Consider the following 18,924-nt stretch of genomic DNA (forward strand, 5'->3'; position numbering starts at 1 on the left):
TGCTGTGGCAGGGCCAGCCCTGCCTGCACCGGGGTGCTCAGCCCCCGCTGTAGCCGGTTTCACTTCCCTGCAGCAGAAGGGAGGGTGAGGGGGCAGGCACCCGGCCAAGCAGGGGGTGCTGGGTGCCATCGGCGCTGCCACCATGGCCTGGGCTGGGGAAGGTGCCGCGCAGCTGGCAGGTAAGGTTGGGGATGGGGGGGGCTCACGTGTGGCTGGATGTCCCTGCATGCCTCAAGGCAGGGTGGTGGAGGTGGCTCTGGTTGTCCCCTGTGACCACCACCATGGTGGCCTCTGGGTGCCGTGGGCTGAAGGATGGTTTTCAGCGGGTGAAAACAGCCTGGAACTGTGCCTGGAGGAGGGTTGTTGCTTGTTCAGCCCTGCGTCGCGGAAGGGTGAATAACCAGTGCGTTGTATTTAGGTTGGCTGCCAGCTCCCAGGCGTGACATGTCTGTCCGTCCCTCTGCCACTCTGGGCTGTGGGACGTGCCTGTCCCAGCTGCCAGCTGCTCTTTAGGGCTTTTGCAGGCATTTGCATGCTCGTGCAGCTTCCCCTTGCAAGAACTGAGGCTGGGGGAGCAGCATTGCTTGCACAGCCTCAGCTCCACAGCTGGCCCGGGGGTCCCGGCATGGAGGTCCCAGCATGGGGTCCTGGCAAAGGGTCCCAGGGCCTTTTCTGGGCAGCACACATGTCCCGTGGGTGCCTTGCAGGCAGTGTACGGTCCCAGCAGTGGTGGCTGGATTACAAATGGGGGGGATTTAGATTCCAGAGTGCATTCCCCACCAGATTAGCTCTGTTACGGGAAGGGTGGGAGGAAGGTGCTGGGAAGAGTGGGAGGAAGGTGCTGGATTCCTGCCCTGCTGCGGTGATGTACCACAGCCACTCTGCGAGCTGTCCTGGGGGCAGCCGGGTAAGCAGCCACCCCCCCAAGCCCACCAGCCCAGCCCCTGGAGCACCTGATGCGGTCTCACATCCCCCAGACCATTCCCCAGTGCCACAGGGCTGGCTCGACAGGGAAGCTCAGTGGTGCTGGGGGCTGTCCAGTCCCCCCGTGTCATGTTGCTGTCCCTCCACACCTGTGGGCACCAGCTGAGCCCAGCAAGGACACAACTCTGTGGTAGCACCTCTTGGGCAAGCTGTGGGCAAGGGGTTCCTGTGGCAGCGGGATGTTCTGGGGCAGCTTTTCCCTCACTCAGAACCTCTCACTGGGATTTTTCCCACCTCCTCCAAGCAGCCCTGTTACTCCAGTGCCCTCTGCTCCTTTGCTGCCCCTGGGTGCTATCAGATCAGAGTTTTGCAGGCTGTTCCTTCTGCTCCAGGTTGTCCTGCCCTATGGACTTTCCCCATTGCCTTAGGACACACGAGTCCAGCAGCATTGACAGCCCCTTGGCCTGTGGGATGGGGGGTGCTCAGCCCCTCTCTCACAGAGCAGCATGAGGCTGAGAAAAGCAAAGGGATGGAAACATGTCTCGGGTTTCCACCTGCACGGGTGACCTTCTGGTGTGCTTTTGGTTTCCCTGCAGCCATCCTGGAGTCAGGGAGCAGTGAGAAAGAGGATGAGGATGAAGAGGCAGCTACGGTGCAGGTATCACTCACGGGCTCATTTTCTGTTTTATTTCTTCCTCCTGCCCCTGTAACTGAGGTGATGAAGGGCTGGTCCCCCTGTGCCCTCCCATCCAGCCGTGGCTGTATGCCACAGCACCAGGGTTCTGATCACCGGGGTGTCACAGCCACAGTACCCTCAGTGCAGCTGGCAGCATCCAGGTGGCTCACTGGGACCCTGCAGCACTGTGCCAATGCCAACGTGATGCTGTGCCAATGCAAAGCCATACTGCATGCCAATGCAACGCCATGATGATGTGATGCCATGCCAATGCGATGCCATGTGTGTGTTTCTCCCCCAGCAGCATCCATCCCTTGGCCAGGAGGTGGGTGAAGCGGAGGAGCAGCTGGCCAAGCTCGAGCAAGGTGAGCCCCGTCCCACTCCAGTGTCACATCCCAGCACGGTCCTGTACGGGGACTCAGGGTTGGCTTTAGCCAGCAGTGATGGTCTCAGTGGGATGGTGGAGTGGGAAGGTCCCTGCCATGGTGCAGAGCCAGGTGCCATCTCTGGTCCTGGGTGACCTGGCAGGGCTCAGCTGGTGCTTAGCGAGAGTGGCTGTGGTCAGGGAGGAGGGCAGGGCGCCCGCTGGGACCCCCACCCAGCACTGAGAGCTTGGCAGGTGCCTGAACCCAGCTTCTGCCACTGCCAGCATCTCAGGCACTGCTGGCTGAGCTCTCAGCACTGGAGACTGAGTTCGAGATCGAGAGGACATGCCGGCAGCGAGCCGAAGCCTACGCAGCCCAGGTAGGGCTGGGCAGTGTGCCCCCGCCACCATTCCCCCCACAGCATCCCAATGCCTGCAGCCCCTCGCTGTAGGTGCAAGGGTGCCGGTGCATCCCCCTGGCACACCCAGCTTGGTGGGTGCAGTAGCAACCCCGATGCTGGGGGGTGTCTCCATCCAACCCCAGGTGAAGCAGGAAAACAAGCAACTGAAGCGGCTCAGCCTGGCACCAATGGCCCCCGCGGTGCCCCCCGAGGAGCTGCCCGCCGAGGAGGACCCTGACCCTGCCCAGCACTATGAGCAGCAGCTCCAGGGTGAGCCAGGCTGGGGGGGTTCCAGCCAGAAACAGTGAAGCCAGAGGCAAAGCACTGTCCCTGTCCTGATGTACTCTCAGCCCGGCTCAGCCTGGCCCCGGGGTTTTGGGTTGTGCCTGGGTCTTGTTCTGGGTAAACAAGGAGAAAGTAATGCCAACATTGAACAAAAAACATGAAACGAAAGCGCTGTTGCTCACGCTTCCTCCTTTCCCATCCTGTTTTCCCGTGTTGTCAATTTGGGCTGTGTTTGCAGCCTGATACCCCTGTCAGTACTGTGGGGATGCACTTCTTGAGGGGGCACCCCCCTGCCGTGGGATGCACACTCCAGCCAAACCCTCCATGGTGAGGTGATGCCATGGCTTTCCCGGTGGGCTGAGCTTTGGTGGGGGTGGGGGGATGCTTAGGGGCAGCTTTGGGCAGGTAGAAGGGTGCTTGCTGAGTACTGGTGTGCCACTGGTTGCTGTCCCACCGTACTGCACGTGTCTGTCCCTCCTAGTCACCTCCCAGAGCGAGCTTCCAGCAGGGTCACTGGTGATATGGCCAGGACGGGGGTGAGCTGGGGGGGCTGCTGTAGCACCAGCAGCCTGGTCTCAGGGACAGGCTCCGGGAGGGCTGCACTCCCCTTTCCCACCCCCCTTGCTCCCCGCTTCCTTCCCAGATCTGCAGGAGAAGATCTCCTGGCTGCTGGCACAGAAGAAGGATCTCACCATCCAGCTCCAGGACCTGCAGAGGCAGAACCAGGACCTGCAGGACCAGGTACCTCCTGGGACCCTCACTGGGACCCCCCAGCCAAGCAGGAACCCCTGGGTCCTCCTTCATCACCCTCCCCCTTTCCTTGCTCCTGCTCATCTTTGTAGCTCCTTGCTGAGATCAGGACAGGGTTTTTGGGAGGGAAGACCCCAACCTGCAGCCCCTTACCATCTCTCTGATGTCCCTGGGGGGTGGACTGGGCATGGCAGGCCCCCCCAGCTGAACTCAGGGCTGAGCAGGGGCTTGTCCTGTGGCAGCTGGAGATGGGGCAGGAGGAGCAGCAGCGCTTGCGGGCAGCCCTGGGCAACAGCCAGCGGGCACTGAAGTCCTTCAAGAGAGGTGAGCTGGGTGCCGGGTCCCCATGTCCCCTCCCTGTCCCCCTGCCAGCTGGTGAAGCAGCTCTCCAGTGCCACCCAGTCTGGTGAACCAAAGGCAATGGTGCAGCGCTAGGAGCTGCGGCTGGATCACCAGGACATGGGTGTCCCTGTCCATGGGAGGTGGCTGTGCCGAGATCCCTGTGGTGGCACACCCCTCCCCGTGCTGGCCTGGCCCTCCCTGAGCCCCCACTGTCCCCGACAGTGTCCCAGATCGTCACCCAGGATTACTGTGAGGTGGTGCAGCAGCTGGAGCTGGAGCAGGACCTGCGCCTGCATGCCGAAGCCTTCGCCCACGAGGTGCGGCCAGCCCCCGAATCACCCTACCTGTGGGTGCTGGGGGGGCACGTACCCACGGCAGGTCAGAGAGCCAGGGGGCTGCTGGCTCTCAGTGTAGACTCCCAGTACTCAGCCCACTGCTGGCTTAGCCCTGGGTCCTGAGAGGATGAGAATGCTCCCAGGCACCCATCACGGTTCCCTGGGATGAGGATGGATGGGGTTTGCTCCCAGCCTCCCCAGAACGGGATTTTCTCTGGCTGGGGTGAGCCCGGGGGCTCACTCCCTCCCTGACCCCCTTCCCCATGGGTAGATGTTGGTGCAAAAGAAGGAGGCGAACAGGCAGAGCACGATCCTGCTGCAGAGCGCGGAGCCCAGCACCCAGCTGCTGGTGGCCCTGCAGGAGGTGGGACGGCTGACCCGGGCACTGGAGGAGGGCAGGCAGGAGCAGCAGCGGCGGGTGAGGAACTATCCCCAAGGGTGGGTGACGTGGAGTGGGGGGAGCAGGGCTGGGTCACAGCACAGCTCCAGGGCTGCTGGTGGTTTCCCTTGGGTGTGGGAACTGTCTGGGATCAGGATCAGACCCCTCCATCGCCTGCTCCCTGCCCATCCCACACCCTGTGATAAGCCTGGAGGGGTGGTTGTTCTTCCATGGATTTCCACTAGCGCATTTTGGGTGCTACCACACTGTGGGAGCCCCCACACTGGGCTGGCACCCCCCCAACCCCCTGGGCTGCCATCACCCAGCCTAGAATTGCCCTAAAATCAGCTTAAAGTTCCTTGCAAGCAGCCAACTTGTGGGACTGGGGAGCATCCATGTCCCTGGCAGGGATGGCACCGGGGGTCCCCAGCTCCTGGGCTGCACCCAGCTCCCCCTGCTCCTACAGGTGAAGGAGCTGGAGGAGCAGCTGAGCAGGCGGCCGGAGCCAGAGGAGCTGGATGTGGCCCAAGCTGCGCTGGCCATGGCAGAGGATGAGAAACTGCAGCTGAGGTTGCGGCTGCAGGAGGCTGAGCGGCGGCTGTTGAGCCTGGAAGAGGAAGGTGGGTGCTGTCACCCCTGCCCGACACAGGCAGGAGCCTGCAGCGGTGCCACAGGGATGCCCACGGCGCCGCCTGCCCACGGCTGGGCTGGGCTCAGGCTCTGAGGGGCAGCAGCCCTCCCACGCGGCCCCAGCCATACCCTGTTGCAGTGGCGTTGCTGCAGGAGAAGCTGGCCCAGGATCCCCCGCTGCAGAGCCAGACCCCTGAACCAGTTGCACGCGTACCACCACCACCACCACCGCTGCCACCACCTGCACCCGCTGCCCCCGTGGAGTAAGTGACACCACTGGACATCCTGGTCACCTCCTGTGGAAAGCAGCTCCAGCAGCCCAGGGGCTTCCAGCTTGTCTCTGCCATGGCAAATAAGCCAGGCTGGGGGCAAACTCCTCTCCCCCCATGCCCATTGCTCTTGCCCGCCGTGCCAGGCTGTCCCCAAGCCATGCCTGGGCACTATCTCTGGGCAGGGGCAGAGCTGGCTGCAGGGGCCAGACCCCAGCGGGATGTCGGGGAGGGTGAGGTGGCTCTGGCTCTGAGCCGGGGGGGTCCCGGGGGCAGGCTGGGCATTTGTGTCTGGCATTTTGGGGGCGAGGGGTGCAGCTCTCACCTCTCCTCTCCCTTCCAGCCCACTGGCAGCAATCAGGCAGAGGAAGGGGCTGGCAAACCTGCAGCGCAGTAAGTCCCCCCCACTTTCTGCATCCTGGGGAGGTCCTGGTGCCACGGGGGTCCCCTGGCAGTGCCACGGGGATGGCAGTCCCTAGGCAGGGAGAGACTGGCGTTTCTCTGGGACAGAGGTTTGCCAGCACTGTGTTGGTTCAGGCATCTCCCATCCATCCAAAGGTGTTGCTCCAAGCTCTCACTGTGGAGTGAGGGGCACCCCACCAATATACCCCCCCCCAAAGAGGGTGCTCAGGCCCCAGCACCCCTGTCCTGCCCAGCATGCATGGCTGTGCCAGCCACAGTCCCCGGCACAGGTGGGAGATGAGCCCTGGCAGGGTTGTACCTGGGTTTGGCCTCGAGAGAGGGACCCCCCAGGCTTGGGGGGGCTGCAGGGTGGCAGCAGCTCCCCACCCCAGCATGTACTGAGCCCTGTCATGAGTGCATGGGGTCTCAGCATGGTGCTCCCTGCACAGCCAAACCAGAAGCTGACGATGCTAAAGCTCGAGCTGTGCAGGAGATGATGGAGCGGATAAAGAACGGGGTGGTGCTGAGGCCCGCCAAGGACCGCCTGCCCCTGGGCCAGGTAGGCAGGAACTGGGGCTTGGCCACTGCCAGACACCCCCATCCCATGTGGGAATGTCCCCAGGGAGCCCTGGGACTTGGGGTGGGTTTGGGGTGTATCAGCAGCCCCGGGGAACTGCAGGGCCAGCAGGATGGGGCCACATCTCCTCCCTCCCCTCCTGCAGGGTTCGGCAATGGTGCCCGGCAAGCAGAGGAGCGCGGCGCTGGAGCTGCAGGGCATCCTGGTGAGCAGCCCTGTCCCCCAGTGGGTTGACACCAGGCAGTGGTGTGGGGACACTTGGGTGCCACTATCCCCAGCTGCAGCTGTCCTGTGTGGGCCTGTGCCAGGCCTGTCCTGGCTGGCCGGGATTGCATCCCTGGGGGTCCCAGCACCTGGATGTGGCCCCTCAGCATCTCAGCCGTCTGCGGTGTCTCCTAGGGTGCCATGAGGAGGGCGAGCAGGAGGTCCAGCCAGCGGCAAAGCAGCCTGAAGGGCAGGGACAAGCAGCTGGAGTCCATCTTGCAGCGGCGGCGCTGGGCGGTGGATGCATCCACACCCGCATCCCCACCTCCATCCGCGGCGCCCGGCCCCGGCCCCCTGCAGCAGGACCCTGAGGATGCTGGGGCTGTGGGGAGGCCGGATCCTGGTATGGAGTAGGGCTTGGTAGCAAGTGGATGTGGGGGCTTGGGCTGGATGACCCCCCCCGGAGTGAGAACATCCCCAGGGCCAGGTGCAGTGTCCCCTTGGTGTCCCACCGCTAGCCCCACTGATGCTCTGCAGTCCCCTCCCATCACCATCCCTGGTGACAAGCTGCTGGGTGCTGGCATGGGTCCCCATGGGCTCTGCTCTTGCTCACACCCCACTCAGCATCTCCTCTCCATCTGTCTCTCCGTTTCTCCCCAGGGGACAAGGACATCGGCACAGCTCCATTCAGGTGCTCATCGGGGAGTGGGGAGGGGGTCCCGTTCAGACCCCGAGCAACAAGTGGCCTCCCCAGGGCCCGGCCCCTCTCCCACCTGGCCAGAGGCAGGGGAGAGCCAGGGTAGAAGCAGCTTCATCCCCTGCTGCCCTTCGCCCAGCCAGAGCTGCACGGCTGTGGCGAGACAAGGAGTGAGCACGGTGGCAGGAATGGCTGCTCCAAGCTTTCACCCTCATTTTCCAGTAGCTTGCATCCTCTTGTGCTTTAATTAAAGCAAGGTGCCCCTGGGTGCCTGCATGCCACGTTGTCACTGGAGTGGCACATCTGCTGGGTGAAGGGGGTGGCAGCGGGATGGGGATGGCACTGGAGCTGTTGCAAACTGGTCCTGGTGAGAGACCTCATGGGACCGGAGCAGGGCACCCACCCTCCTGCCACCCCAGGGTGCCTGGCAGCTGGGCAGGGACAGGCATGACAGCACTTACCCACTGTGAGGAGATACTTGTGTTCCACTCCCTTTGACGTCTGAAGTTGCCACGTTTAAGGAGGTAAATGGCACCCAGACCCTGAAGGCAAGGGACTGGGGCTTGTGTCAAGGCAGAACGTGCTGTGGTGTCCCATGTCCCCCGCTGCGGTGCTGACCAGGGGATGCAAGACCCCTCTCAGTGCCAGTGGAGCCCCTGGGAAAGCTCTGAGCCCCAGCTGGCAGCATGGAGGGGCTGGCACTGTATGTCTGCAGGTGGGGCCCCCCATGGTGCCCTTCGTCTGCAGCTTTTGTCTCCTGTGTGGGACCCCGGGGAGTGAGACCTAAACTCCTGCTTCTGGTGAAGGGAAACCCCCACACCCTTGAAGGTCTCGGGTTTTCCTTTGGATTCCCCAATCCCTCAGGCAGCTCCCACTGGGTGATCCCCATCTCTGCATCCAGCCTTGGGGAGGGCTGCACCCCCATTGCCGGGGCTGGGGGGGTGGGGGATGGGGGGGGCGGGGCAGGTTCAGGTCAGCTGTTCCTGGGTTCCCAGGAGAGTATCGTCCAGTCAAATCCACTTGTCCTGGTACGCCAATGTCGGGGAGCCCAGTGCTCCCAGGCTTCACCCAGCAGCAGCCCAGGTTGAACGGTCCCTCTAGGCCTGCAGCTCCGAGGCTGGGGTCCCCAGTGAGCCAGCAGACCCCCATCGCTCAAAGGGATGATGCTCTTCAGCCTATGCCTGCTTTTGACCATTGGGGTGCACAGATGGGGTTTCCCCTCGAGCTGCTGACTCTAAGGCTCAAACCCTGCCATACCCATGCCACGGCTCTTCCTTTCAAACCCAAACATAACCTTAATTTAATTGTGGTTTCTCCAGCTCCGCTGTTTTATGGCAGGCAGGCAATGCCGAGTGGGGGAAAGCCAGTGAGAGCATCCTCATCCCTTGCACCAGATAGTTAATTTGCCGGGGAAATTCCCCTTTTGGTCTCAGGGCTGGTGTCATTGCAGGCAAGTTGTCCGGTTCAAGACCTGAGCTTGCAGCAGGGAGAACGAGCTGGGTCTGCACCAAGCCCCTACGAGAAGCCAGAGCTGCAGGTGGCGGCTGCTCGGCCATCAGCATCGCGCCAGAGCGTGGTTTTCGAGGGGGAAGCCATGTGATGGGGAGCTGGTGGCTCCTCAAACGTCCCTTCTGCAGGCGGAGGGGGGCACCCCTTCCTTCAGACGATGCCGCAGGGACATGGAGGGTGTTAGGGCAGGTTTGTGCTGCCCATCACTTGTGTGGGCCCCTATAGAAGCAGGCACATACATCCTGCATCCCCTATAGAGGGCTAAGCCAGCTGCCCAACCCAGGATGCCTTCTCTCTTCTCCAGTTTATGCCAGTGTGTATCTCAGCAGTGCACGAGCCGTGGCTGCTCCTGAGGAGCGTGCCCATTCCACGCTGCATCTCCCTCCCAAAGTTAATTATCCTCCTGTTAAAAACACCGGCGTTAGTTGTAGTCTGGATTTATGTACCTCCTGCTTCCAGCCAATGATTTCATAATGCCTTTTTGCAGTAATTAAAGAGCTGTCTGGGATCAGGCCGAACGGCCCAAAGCGCTAATGACATGCCAGGAAACCTGCTCCGCGGCCACGGTGGCACCGGAGAAAGGGTGAGCTGGCTTGGATGCACCCAAGGAGGGGACAGGTCCCTGCCCAGTGGACCTGTGGTAGCTGTGGTCCCCCGTTCCCTGAGGACAGCCTGGAGTGTTACAGCACTCCATCACTCTGCTTTTTTAAGTACATTTTCTTTCTCCTTCTTGAAAGCATAGCCAACTTGAACTAAAATATTTAAGGCAAGGAGCTGATCTTTCTAATTACCAAGCGTTTTTCGTCCTGGCCTTTCGATTCTCCAGACACCTGAGGGCTATCATGTGGAAAGCAGACAAGGAAAGGCTGCTTGCGAGATGTACGAGCTCACCAAACTAAAGGATGAATGTCAGCTTGTTCAACAGATCCTCTTACTGGAAAAGAAGGCAAGAGCCACAGGGACCACAGCACCGAGACCAGCTTCACCAGTTCAGAAAGCCCAGGGAGGCTGGAGCCAGGCTGCCCCCCTGCTCCTCCTCTCCCCTGGAGCCAAGTTTCTCCAAATCCAGGTTTTTAGGCGATTCCAATCATGAGGGACCCAGCACCACCGGGCTCTCACCTTTCGATCCCTGCTGAATCCGGCCTCCTCTGTGCACCTGCTGGGAGCCATCGGGGAAAATGTCGCGGCCCCAGCACGGTTACTCATCAGCCGCCTGCCCTTTCCCACCGCCGCGCTGCCCGCTCCGTATCGAGTGAATTCCTCTCCCCTGATTACACCCTCCAAACACCCATGAAAATCAATGCCGGCTCTGCTCCCGCCGGATGGGAAAGCCGTGCCCAGCCGGCTGCACCGTCCCCAAGCTGCTGGAGCCCCCGCAGCCAGGGCAGAGGGGCCGAGCAGGCAGAGATGCTCCAGAGGGCAGCTGCGTATTAATATACGTGACTCTTCAATACTTAATCACAGCGGTAATTCACACTTCTTTTTAAGCTACAGCTTCTTGCAAACCCACTGTGGGTGGGCTCTGGAGCATCCTCGCCTCAGCCCTAGGAATAATCAGGGATTTTAGATCTTATTCACCAGGTTTCCCAGGTTTCAGGGCAAGGAACAGGGCGTTTTGACCAAAGCCGGGCTCCCGCGAGAGGGTGCATTTTCAGGAGCCAGCCCCAAACCTCTCTGGTTATGGCAGGAGACAAGAGCCCAGCCGGGGAGCAGAGCATGGTCCTCACAGCCCCACAGCCTTACCTTCTCCCGTGCAGCTGTAGCCTTTGGGGGTGTGTGTGTGTGCTTTTTCTGGTGCTTGCCTTTTAAATATTTATAGGGTTTCGCTCGCTATTACTCGTCTTCTCTGAATCTGGTTCAGCTCAAAGAAATGTGTGTCATTAACATCTTAAAACACCCGATGATCACAAGCCATAGTCAGGAAAAATGGATTTGTCATCTGGAAAAATACAAAGTAATCTACCCTTGCTTTCTGGCTAAGTGAACAGGCAAACAAGGATTAAAAAGACTTGGTAAAAGGGACATTAGAGCTACTGATCTTCTCCATTTACATCCTATCCACTAGGTTAGTGGCAGGAGTCCCAGGGCTCAGCTTTTACTGCTGTACCCTGCAGAAAGAGCCCTCCATCATGCCCTGCTCTTCCCATCGTGGCACTGACAGCTCTCAAGGAGTTTTCCATCCCTCCTGCATCATGTTCTATGAGGTAAAACTAAACTTAAAACCTGAGCAAAGGCTGGTGAGAGGCACGGTGCTTGCCCTGCCATCCTCGGCCATGCAGACCTGGCTCAGGGGGGGCTTTGCCTCTCCTGCTGCCCCTGGCCAGCACCTCTCGCCTGCCCGGGCCCAGCTGCCTGCACCCGAGGCGATGGAAACTGTGAAGCACAGTTTAGAGCAGAGCTGTGAACACACATCCAGAGCTTCCCAGCAGCCTGCTGCCCCCTGCCTCCCTCCTCCATGGCTGGAGCCCTATTCTTCAGCCTAAATGTGGCCAAGGTTAAGCTTCAGGGAAGGGAGCAAAAGCATCCGGCTTGTCCTTCTGCTTGCCCAGGCAGTGAGCAGGGGCAGGGGGGCCCAGCGTCTCCCACCCTGTGGCCTTGAAGCAAAATTACAGCACAGCACCCGAGCCAGGGAGCAGCTTTGCTAGGAGCTTCCCAGCTCTACAGGCAAGGCCAATGCTCTTCTCCTACCCCTACCCTTGCATCTTCTTGCCTGCTGCTAATCACTCTGCTTTGCTTTCAGTGCTTTTACCTTTCTGCAACTCCCCGATAACAAAGAGCTCTGTATAAACACCTCCTGCTAACCCCTTTCAGTGATCAGCATCTCCCAAGGCCTCTGCAACATGCCTTCTGCAGCCCTCGGGTCCCCTCAACAGCTCTCTTGTCCTCCAGTTTTTGTCTAAAAGTATAAAAAACCACCAGCAAGCACAGAGGGTAATTTCCTTACGTGACACCGGCTCAACATGGGAGCTGAACACTTGTGAGCCAGAGGGACGCCACCGCATCCAGCCTCTCCAATAAGGTGAACTTCCATCTATAACCTTTATTAGAGGAGCAGCTCTCAAACAGAAACCACACATCTACTGTATGAGCATCAGATCACGCCAGTGTTAGTGGGCCCTGAACATACCTGTGGTAGGGAGGGGTGTGGTGGGACCACGTGCCTCACTTTCGCCTTCAGCCAGAACTGGCCACAAGAGGAAAATGAACCATTTTCTTCTGAAACACCTCAAAAAGCCTTCCCAAGCTGTGAAATGCGCTGTCAGTGCCCAGGCATTCCTGCGCTACAGCCGCACACAGCTCTGGCTCCTGGCTAGCGTGGGGACACCTGGCTCTGGCACAGGCTGAAGGTGACCAGCAACAAAGCAGAAAGGGGGAGGATAAAAAGAGGGGGTTTGTGATTATGACGAACAAGAACAAAGGGTTCACCTCCTTCTCAGTATGATCATCTACTTTTTTTTTCCCTTTAGGAAAGGAAAGCCCTGGTGAGTTTAGCAGCACTGGGAACACCAAGCAGATGAAACCCAAGGGAAGTCACGGTGACCCGCTCAGCATCTCATTCCCCTCACATGGAGTGGAGAATTGCTTTCTGTGAAATGGCTTCCTGGGGCCTTGCTCAGCCAGCCAGCACTACTGCAGCATCCTGGCCACTCAGGGAGGCTTCCAGCAAAACCAGAGAAGAGAAGAGTGGGTATTTCCAACATTAAAATTACACAAAAAGCAGCGTCGAGTCCTTCCAGGTCACCTCCCTGCAGCTGCAGAGCACAGGGAGAAGTGCCTGCCCTCATGCTCCCCTCCCGATGCATGCCACACAGAGGGATGCCGGCATCCTCCAGCGCTGGCAGGCTCCCAGCAGGAATATGCGGGAGTTTGACAGTTTGATTACTTTATTCTTTTTTTTTTTTTTTTAATTAATGGCTCTGTGTAAAACTCATTTAAACGTCAAGCACGTTCTGCCACCACTCTGAGGGAATGGTTCCCCCACAGCCAAACTACACCATGCGCAAACTCCTGGCTTTAAACCCCAGCAGGTGACAATGCCTCCCAGGTCCCTGAGCAGGGTGGGCAGCGCTGGGGGGGCCAGACACTCCTTGCGCTCAGCTGGAGCCAAACATCCTTCTTGCACGCAGTCCCGGGGGATCAGCAGAGCTGTATAAAAAGGTGCGAGCCCTCCCCACGCGTGTCCAGCGCTGCTGGCACCTCCGGTCACTGCCCAGTTTATACGTTCCTAGCAAAATCCCTTTGAGAAACATCAAGGAGGGTTTGAGCGAGGCCTGGGGACAGTGCTCCCTCGCAGCCCTCTGCACAGTTTGGGTCTGCCCTGCTCCGTCACCGCAGCCAATGTTGGCTGCCTCTGGGGCTCAGTAAATCTTCTGTCGGCTAGGCAGGATGGCCTCCTTGATGAAAGAGAAGATGAGTAGGATACCGGAACGCTTACCCCTCTTCCCCTTGGTGAAGTAGTTGGAAACCACGTCGTCTGCAGAGAAAAGGGAAAAACAATCAAACACAAACCCACTGACGGCCATGGGAGCCCTGGGATGGGTCATCCTGATTTCAGGGCAATGCATGAGCTGTCTTTAAAGCATGGAATTTTTCGGTTTGCTCACATCTAGCTTGCCTGGGTGCTCCCAGCAGCCACTGACAGGGAGCCCAGATCCTGAGCTCCCTTTCTTGAAGGTGTAGGGAGGAAAAGGACAGGGCCCCAGGACCAGAGAGAAGCAGGATGCAAAGCTGGAACAGCCCTCACCCTGCAGAAGCCCCCCTTTTTCCTGCCTTGGCTTTTGGAAGTGTCTACCCAACTAGCTGACCCTGCTCCCCACTCTGTGCGGAGGGAATGGGGTAGGCTGAGCACAGCCCCTGTCAAAATCCAGCAGGTGTCTGCCCAGGCTTTGGGAATGCTCACCTCCAGGCTGCACCGTGGAAGGCAGGACGTTCTCTCCAGCCGACAAAGAGACAAAAAATGCAAAAGGAATTAACCACAGGCAGAACGTGAAGTAGGCGAGAACCTGCAGGCAGAGCAAGAGAGGCAGTGAGGACTGAGCCACAACGCACCCAGGAGCCCTTCACACACTGACTTCTGTCCAGGCTGATGCCCACAAGCGCTGCCTTAGCCCCAGCTGTAGCTCCCTATGACACACCCCAAGTTCCTACCTGAACCCCTCAAGAGAAAGGGCACTGAAGGGAGAGAACTGCAACTCAATCTCTCCCGAGTCTCTCGGGTGCAGAGATAGCGTTGCCCTGCAAAGCTGATAAGGGGATAAAATTCACTCAGTAACTTCCACGGAAGGACAGGGCACACAGGAAAAGCCCTTGCTCCTGTCTTAGGTGCCCGAAAACCCTTACTGCTCCCAAACCCCAGAATTAAAGAACAGAATTAAAAAGGAGGAAATTGGTCGTGCTGTTATTACTAATTAAATCCTCTTTACACCTTCCAGGGACTAAAAGGAAGAGCCAAGACCTGGGCTTGGCTCCTCCTGCCCTGGGGTAGGACGCTGGTACCAAGCTGCCACACCAGCTTCCCTGTGCATGCAAATGCTGGAGAAGTGTTAAACTTCATTAAAAGGTTGTTGTTTCTTTTATTTTTGGTGGAGGGTGTTTGTTTTTTTTTAAAATTTGCACCAAGTGGCAGCTACTGTTGGGCCCAAACAAGCCTCTTGGTGAATCTAGACCTTTGTCTTGGCAGGTGTGAGAATGGTGACACAGAAGAATTAGTGTGTAGAAGACATAAAAATAATGAACAATAATTCCAAAAGGGAAGTTACTTGTGGTTAGCTTATAAAAAAAAAAAAAAAAAAAAGATTATTTTCTACTTTCCTAGTTTTTAGCATTTCAGAAAAAAAAATAATCTGTGCTTAACATTCAGTATTTCTTCTGCTCTGGAGTTGGGTGAGAAAGGCCCAAGCTCACAGCTGAGAAAAGAAACCGTCACTTTCCTGGTACTTCTGAGGGAATGAGCACAGGAACCCCCAGGGAAGGTCTACGAAAAATATCCTCAGCGTGTCTTACTGCTGACTGAAAAAATAGCATTTTCCTCTTCCCCCTCCCACCAGCAGCTCCATGCTGGCTGGAAGAACACGGATCGACTCCTTCCCAAAGGTCTCTCACCTCAGAGAACAGGTAATACTCCTCGGCGAAGTACTGGAACGCTAAGTAGTGATTGAATATAACCAGCACTGCCAAAGGAAAACACAGCAAAGTCAGTCTCCAGCCAGGAAAAAATACCATCTGCTTATTCCAAGGCCCCCCGAAAGAGGACATCCACTTCCACTGCCACAGCCCCTGCGAGGAACACCTCCTCCCTGTCGCACGTCCCCTTCCCCTCAGCCCCTGTACACCTGGAATCCTGCTGTTGCTAAAATATTTTCACGCATCTAGTGAGAAATGGTGTGAGCAGCCAAAGTTCCCTCCCCCAGCTCCATTCTGTGCAGCCCTGGTCGAGTCCCTCGTCCCTCTGGTGCTTTACTTTCAGTGTCCCCAAGGGCACCCTGGAGAGCCCAGCCTGACACTTGCTAACGTTGCGTAGCGCTGAGAGAAGCAGCGAAAACCCCTGTGTCCCTGACAGCTGCTGCGGAGAGAAGCTCTTCTGCCATCTGTAAACCAAGTCAAGCTGAAATGCAGCCAGGACAGGAGGGTTAACGCTGTCCTTGGCAGCGAAAAACACCACTTAGCTCTTAAGAAGCAGGAATCAGAAATTCTTTTGCCTTTTATCTGAGACACCAAGCCCAGGAGCACCGGCTCAGCACAGCCCCAGCAAGAGACAGCCCCAACACAAAACGCTGCACCCCGTGCTGCTTTGCTGTCCCTCTAGCCTAAGGATGTCACCGAAGATTCAGATGAGAGTCTAGGTCTGTCAGAAAACACAGCTCCTGGTCTACACACTGCGGGAGAACTACATGCATTTTCAAATAGTGGATAAAATCCTGCCTACATGAACGCTTTGAGGAGCAAAGGTATTTCAGTTGTACACAGACAGCACCCTGAAATATGCATAAGGACTCCAGAAAGTCACAATGAAGGAAATTTTGCCCATTCGCTACTTAAGGTGTCACTACAAATCACTCAGAGCAGAGATCTGAAGCCAGATCCATGCACAGGACACCGAAACACGCAGGAGACTCGGCAACTCGCAGCAGGAGAAAACCATTTGATCTACTCAGAGCAGCCAAAACCCAGTTTAATTAGCACAGCTGCTGGCCCACAACCTCTGAACTCCCATGTTTGGCCCACGACATGGCTCTGGTTGTTTGTCAGCCAAGCACAGCAGACAAACTAAGCTGCCCACTTTGGTCAAAATATCAGTGCTGCTAATCTGAGCCCCTGCTCAACCCCACATCACAACCCTGTGCCAGCTGCTCAGACAAGAGGAGAGACCGTCATGCCTGACCTGCCCCAGGGTTTGCCCAGGCAGGGCCAGGCAGCCTGCAGCCCAGCCAGGGATGGAGCTACAACGGCTGCAGAAACAGGCTTGGCGAATACCACAGGAAAGGTGCAAATGTGGCAAATAAAAATCCCGAATTTAAACTCAGCAACACACTTTTCTAACTATACTTTCTACAGTAACCCTGCTGAACTTCTACATTAATTGTGAAAATTTGTCTCAAAGCTTTTCTTTCTCTAAACATAAGCTCCTTATGATCACACACACATGCACCATCTCACGCAGCTCAGCGTGACACCAGGATGCAATTAAACATGCCAGGTTTTTTTAGTTTGCTTCAGATCCCTTCTGTTCTTTATCAAGACCCAGTGAACACCCAGAACAGGAGGTTTCCAGGAGAACGCCAAAGCTCTGGGCTGGCTAGGATTTCCTTTCCCCAGTGCTGCTGCCTGAGTTTGGAGCAGAACTGGCTGGAGGCGAGGCAGCGGGTGCCCGAGAGAGCCCGGCATCCCCAGCTCTGTGCCAGGGCACACAACCAAAGGCACTTCCCACATCACCATGCCCAGCCCACAATTATCGCAGCCACATCATCAAACACCATTAAAAAGTACAGCACAAAGCTCAAAGTCCTTTTAAAAGCCACGGGGGCTGCAACAGTAAAACCCAAACCTTTGCTGCCACCCAGAGCCCACCCGGTGATGGGGCTGATGAGGCTTCCTCCACCCCTACGCACACTCCCATAGGAAGGTGACAGCTCCACTCACCGCAGGACAGTATGAAATTGGAGGACGTCAGGACGATGAAGGGAAAGGTCTGCAGCAAACCAAAGTAGACCAGGTTGGTGAAGAGCCCTACACCCACCATGAAACCAGGAAAGTGCTCGAAGAGGTAGAGGCCAACCAGCACAGCTGAGGAGAACTGGAAGAGAGAATGGGGGTTGCCTGGGGCAAACACAAAGGTGCAGACAGAGAGATCGTGGGCAGCTGCATGGGCAGGAATCCTGCTGTGATTTTTACAGTGGTCTGATGACATATCTCCCCTCGCATCTCCCTCTCAGCCCCTTAGGAAAGGTCCACACAAGAATGCCACCTTCCTGGTGCAGCTCCTGGTAGGACATACTATGGCTGGGCCTCAGCTTCCTCAGCCAGGGAACGCAGTGCCACCCAGGAGGAGTTAGGCAGGATCACCACCTCCCTGGTTAAATTAAGCGAAGCACCAATCGAAGCAGCCCCTGACAACCTCCCTCCTTGGGAGACAGAACTGCCTTGGGACCAGGGGAAGCAGAAGCTCCCCAAGTGCTTGTTCCCTCTGCCCAAAGCCAACGTCCCACATCACAGCTGCCCTGCCAGCCCCGCTGCTGCCCCAGAGGCGCACTCAGTGAGAAGCCGCCCGCTTCTGCGAGCACAGGGACTTACCCAGATCATGTATTTGATTATCCTCCTGGTGACAACTGTGTACTCCTCAATCAGCTCCGCCAGGTAGTACAGCCCAGCAGCTGCAGGAGAAACACCCAGCTCAGCCCCGCGGGCCGGAGCAGGGGGATGGGAGGGACCGAGGTAAACCCCGGTGCCTTCAGCTGTGGAGGTCCGTGCTCACCCAGTGCGGGAGGGACTGAAGGGCAAGGGTGACACCCCCCTCCCCACGACACTCTGGGGCACCCAGGGGCCCCCAGTGTCTGGGGAACTCTGTGGCCTCGGTGGCATGCAGGGGACCCCCAATCTCTGGAGGACCCGGGGCATCAGAAACACCAATGGAACCCCCAATCTCTGGGGACACCCTGGGTCCCCCAGTGACCCCCTATCTCCGGGGTACCCAGGGGGCCCCCAGCCTCTGTGGCACTCTGGGGCATCCAGAGGACCACCAGTCCCTGGAGCACTCGGGGACATCGGAAGCACCGACAGGACCCCAATCCTCGGGGCATCCAGGGACCCCCAATATCTAAGGCACCGACGGCACCCCCAACCCCTGGGGCACCCAGGGACCCCCAACCCCTGGGGCACCCAGGGGTGCCCGGGACACACCGGCCAGGCCCGAGCCCCCGGGAGCTGGTGGACCCGCGACCCCTAACCGTGTGCCAGCAGGAGCCCAGGCTTCCCCATCCCGGGCGTCACCTCCCTTATCGAGAAACACACGACATATCACGACAGCCCCTGGGCGGAGCCTGCGGCCGGGCCCAGACCCCGCGCGGCGGCACCCCCGAGCGCCCCGGCCCGCGGCAGCCCCCCGGCGGCGGCCTCACCGATGGCCAGGGTGACGAAGGCCACCTGGATGAGCAGGGACAGCCAGCTCAGCACGTAGATGAACCACATGGCGGGGCAGCCCCGGGCCGGGCCCCGCCGCTCCCGCTCCTGCTCCCGCGGCGGCGGCAGCGCTGAACACGCGGCGCCGGAACAAGAGAGACCGGCCCGGCCCGGCCGCCCGCGCCACAGCGACCCCTGCAGGTGGGGAGGGCTCCCGCCCGCCTCCTACTGCGGGGCGGGGAGCCACGGGGGACCCCGAAATGTGCAGGGGCCCCCAGAACTGTACACACACACCCCGAGATGTACAGGGATCCTCCAAAACTGTGCAGGGACGTTGAAACGTGCTGGGAACCCCAAAACTGTGCTGGGACCCCCAAAACTGTGCAGGGCCCCCCCAAACTGTACAGAGATCCTCCAAAACTGGGAAGGGACACTGAAACGTGCTGGGATCCCCAAAACTGTGCTGGGATCCTCAAAACTGTTCAGGGACCCCCGAACTGTGCTGGGACCCTCAAAAACTGTGCAGGGACCCCCAAAACTGTACAGGAACCCCGGAATGTGCTGA

General features: G+C 58.5%; 2 protein-coding genes across 8 annotated transcripts; one reads left to right on the forward strand and one right to left on the reverse strand.

Annotated features, from left to right (window-relative positions):
- The first annotated feature begins 20 nt into the window (after window positions 1-20).
- Window positions 21-12,464, forward strand: LOC308059952 (shootin-1-like). Of its 7 annotated transcripts, none has more exons than XR_013926529.1 (18): window positions 21-179; window positions 1,521-1,582; window positions 1,902-1,965; window positions 2,250-2,344; window positions 2,509-2,635; window positions 3,294-3,391; window positions 3,643-3,724; window positions 3,965-4,059; window positions 4,349-4,495; window positions 4,923-5,076; window positions 5,226-5,349; window positions 5,699-5,748; window positions 6,207-6,316; window positions 6,480-6,539; window positions 6,734-6,941; window positions 8,686-10,948; window positions 11,556-11,763; window positions 12,212-12,464. XR_013926529.1 is itself a non-coding variant. In XM_080378041.1 (16 exons), the coding sequence occupies exons 1-16, from the start codon at window positions 143-145 to the stop codon at window positions 7,339-7,341; spliced, it is 1,656 nt and encodes a 551-aa protein (XP_080234167.1). In that variant the 5' UTR covers window positions 22-142; the 3' UTR covers window positions 7,342-7,521. The 7 variants fall into 7 exon arrangements, 1 of the variants encoding a protein (XP_080234167.1); XR_013926530.1 differs by having other exon boundaries at window positions 11,634-11,763; XR_013926531.1 differs by having other exon boundaries at window positions 8,686-10,698; window positions 10,810-11,763.
- A 164-nt stretch (window positions 12,465-12,628) lies between these two features.
- On the reverse strand, window positions 12,629-18,515 carry TEX261 (testis expressed 261). The gene is made up of 6 exons (XM_080378122.1): window positions 18,359-18,515; window positions 17,535-17,614; window positions 16,884-17,037; window positions 14,847-14,914; window positions 13,645-13,747; window positions 12,629-13,218 (listed from the first exon to the last, which is right to left on the reverse strand). Exons 1-6 carry the CDS (start codon window positions 18,426-18,428, stop codon window positions 13,103-13,105), a joined length of 591 nt encoding a protein of 196 aa, XP_080234248.1. The 5' UTR covers window positions 18,429-18,515; the 3' UTR covers window positions 12,629-13,102.
- Window positions 18,516-18,924: the final 409 nt, after the last annotated feature.

Source organism: Falco punctatus (assembly GCF_963210335.1).
Source record: "Falco punctatus genome assembly, chromosome: 1".
Lineage (NCBI taxonomy): Eukaryota > Metazoa > Chordata > Aves > Falconiformes > Falconidae > Falco > Falco punctatus.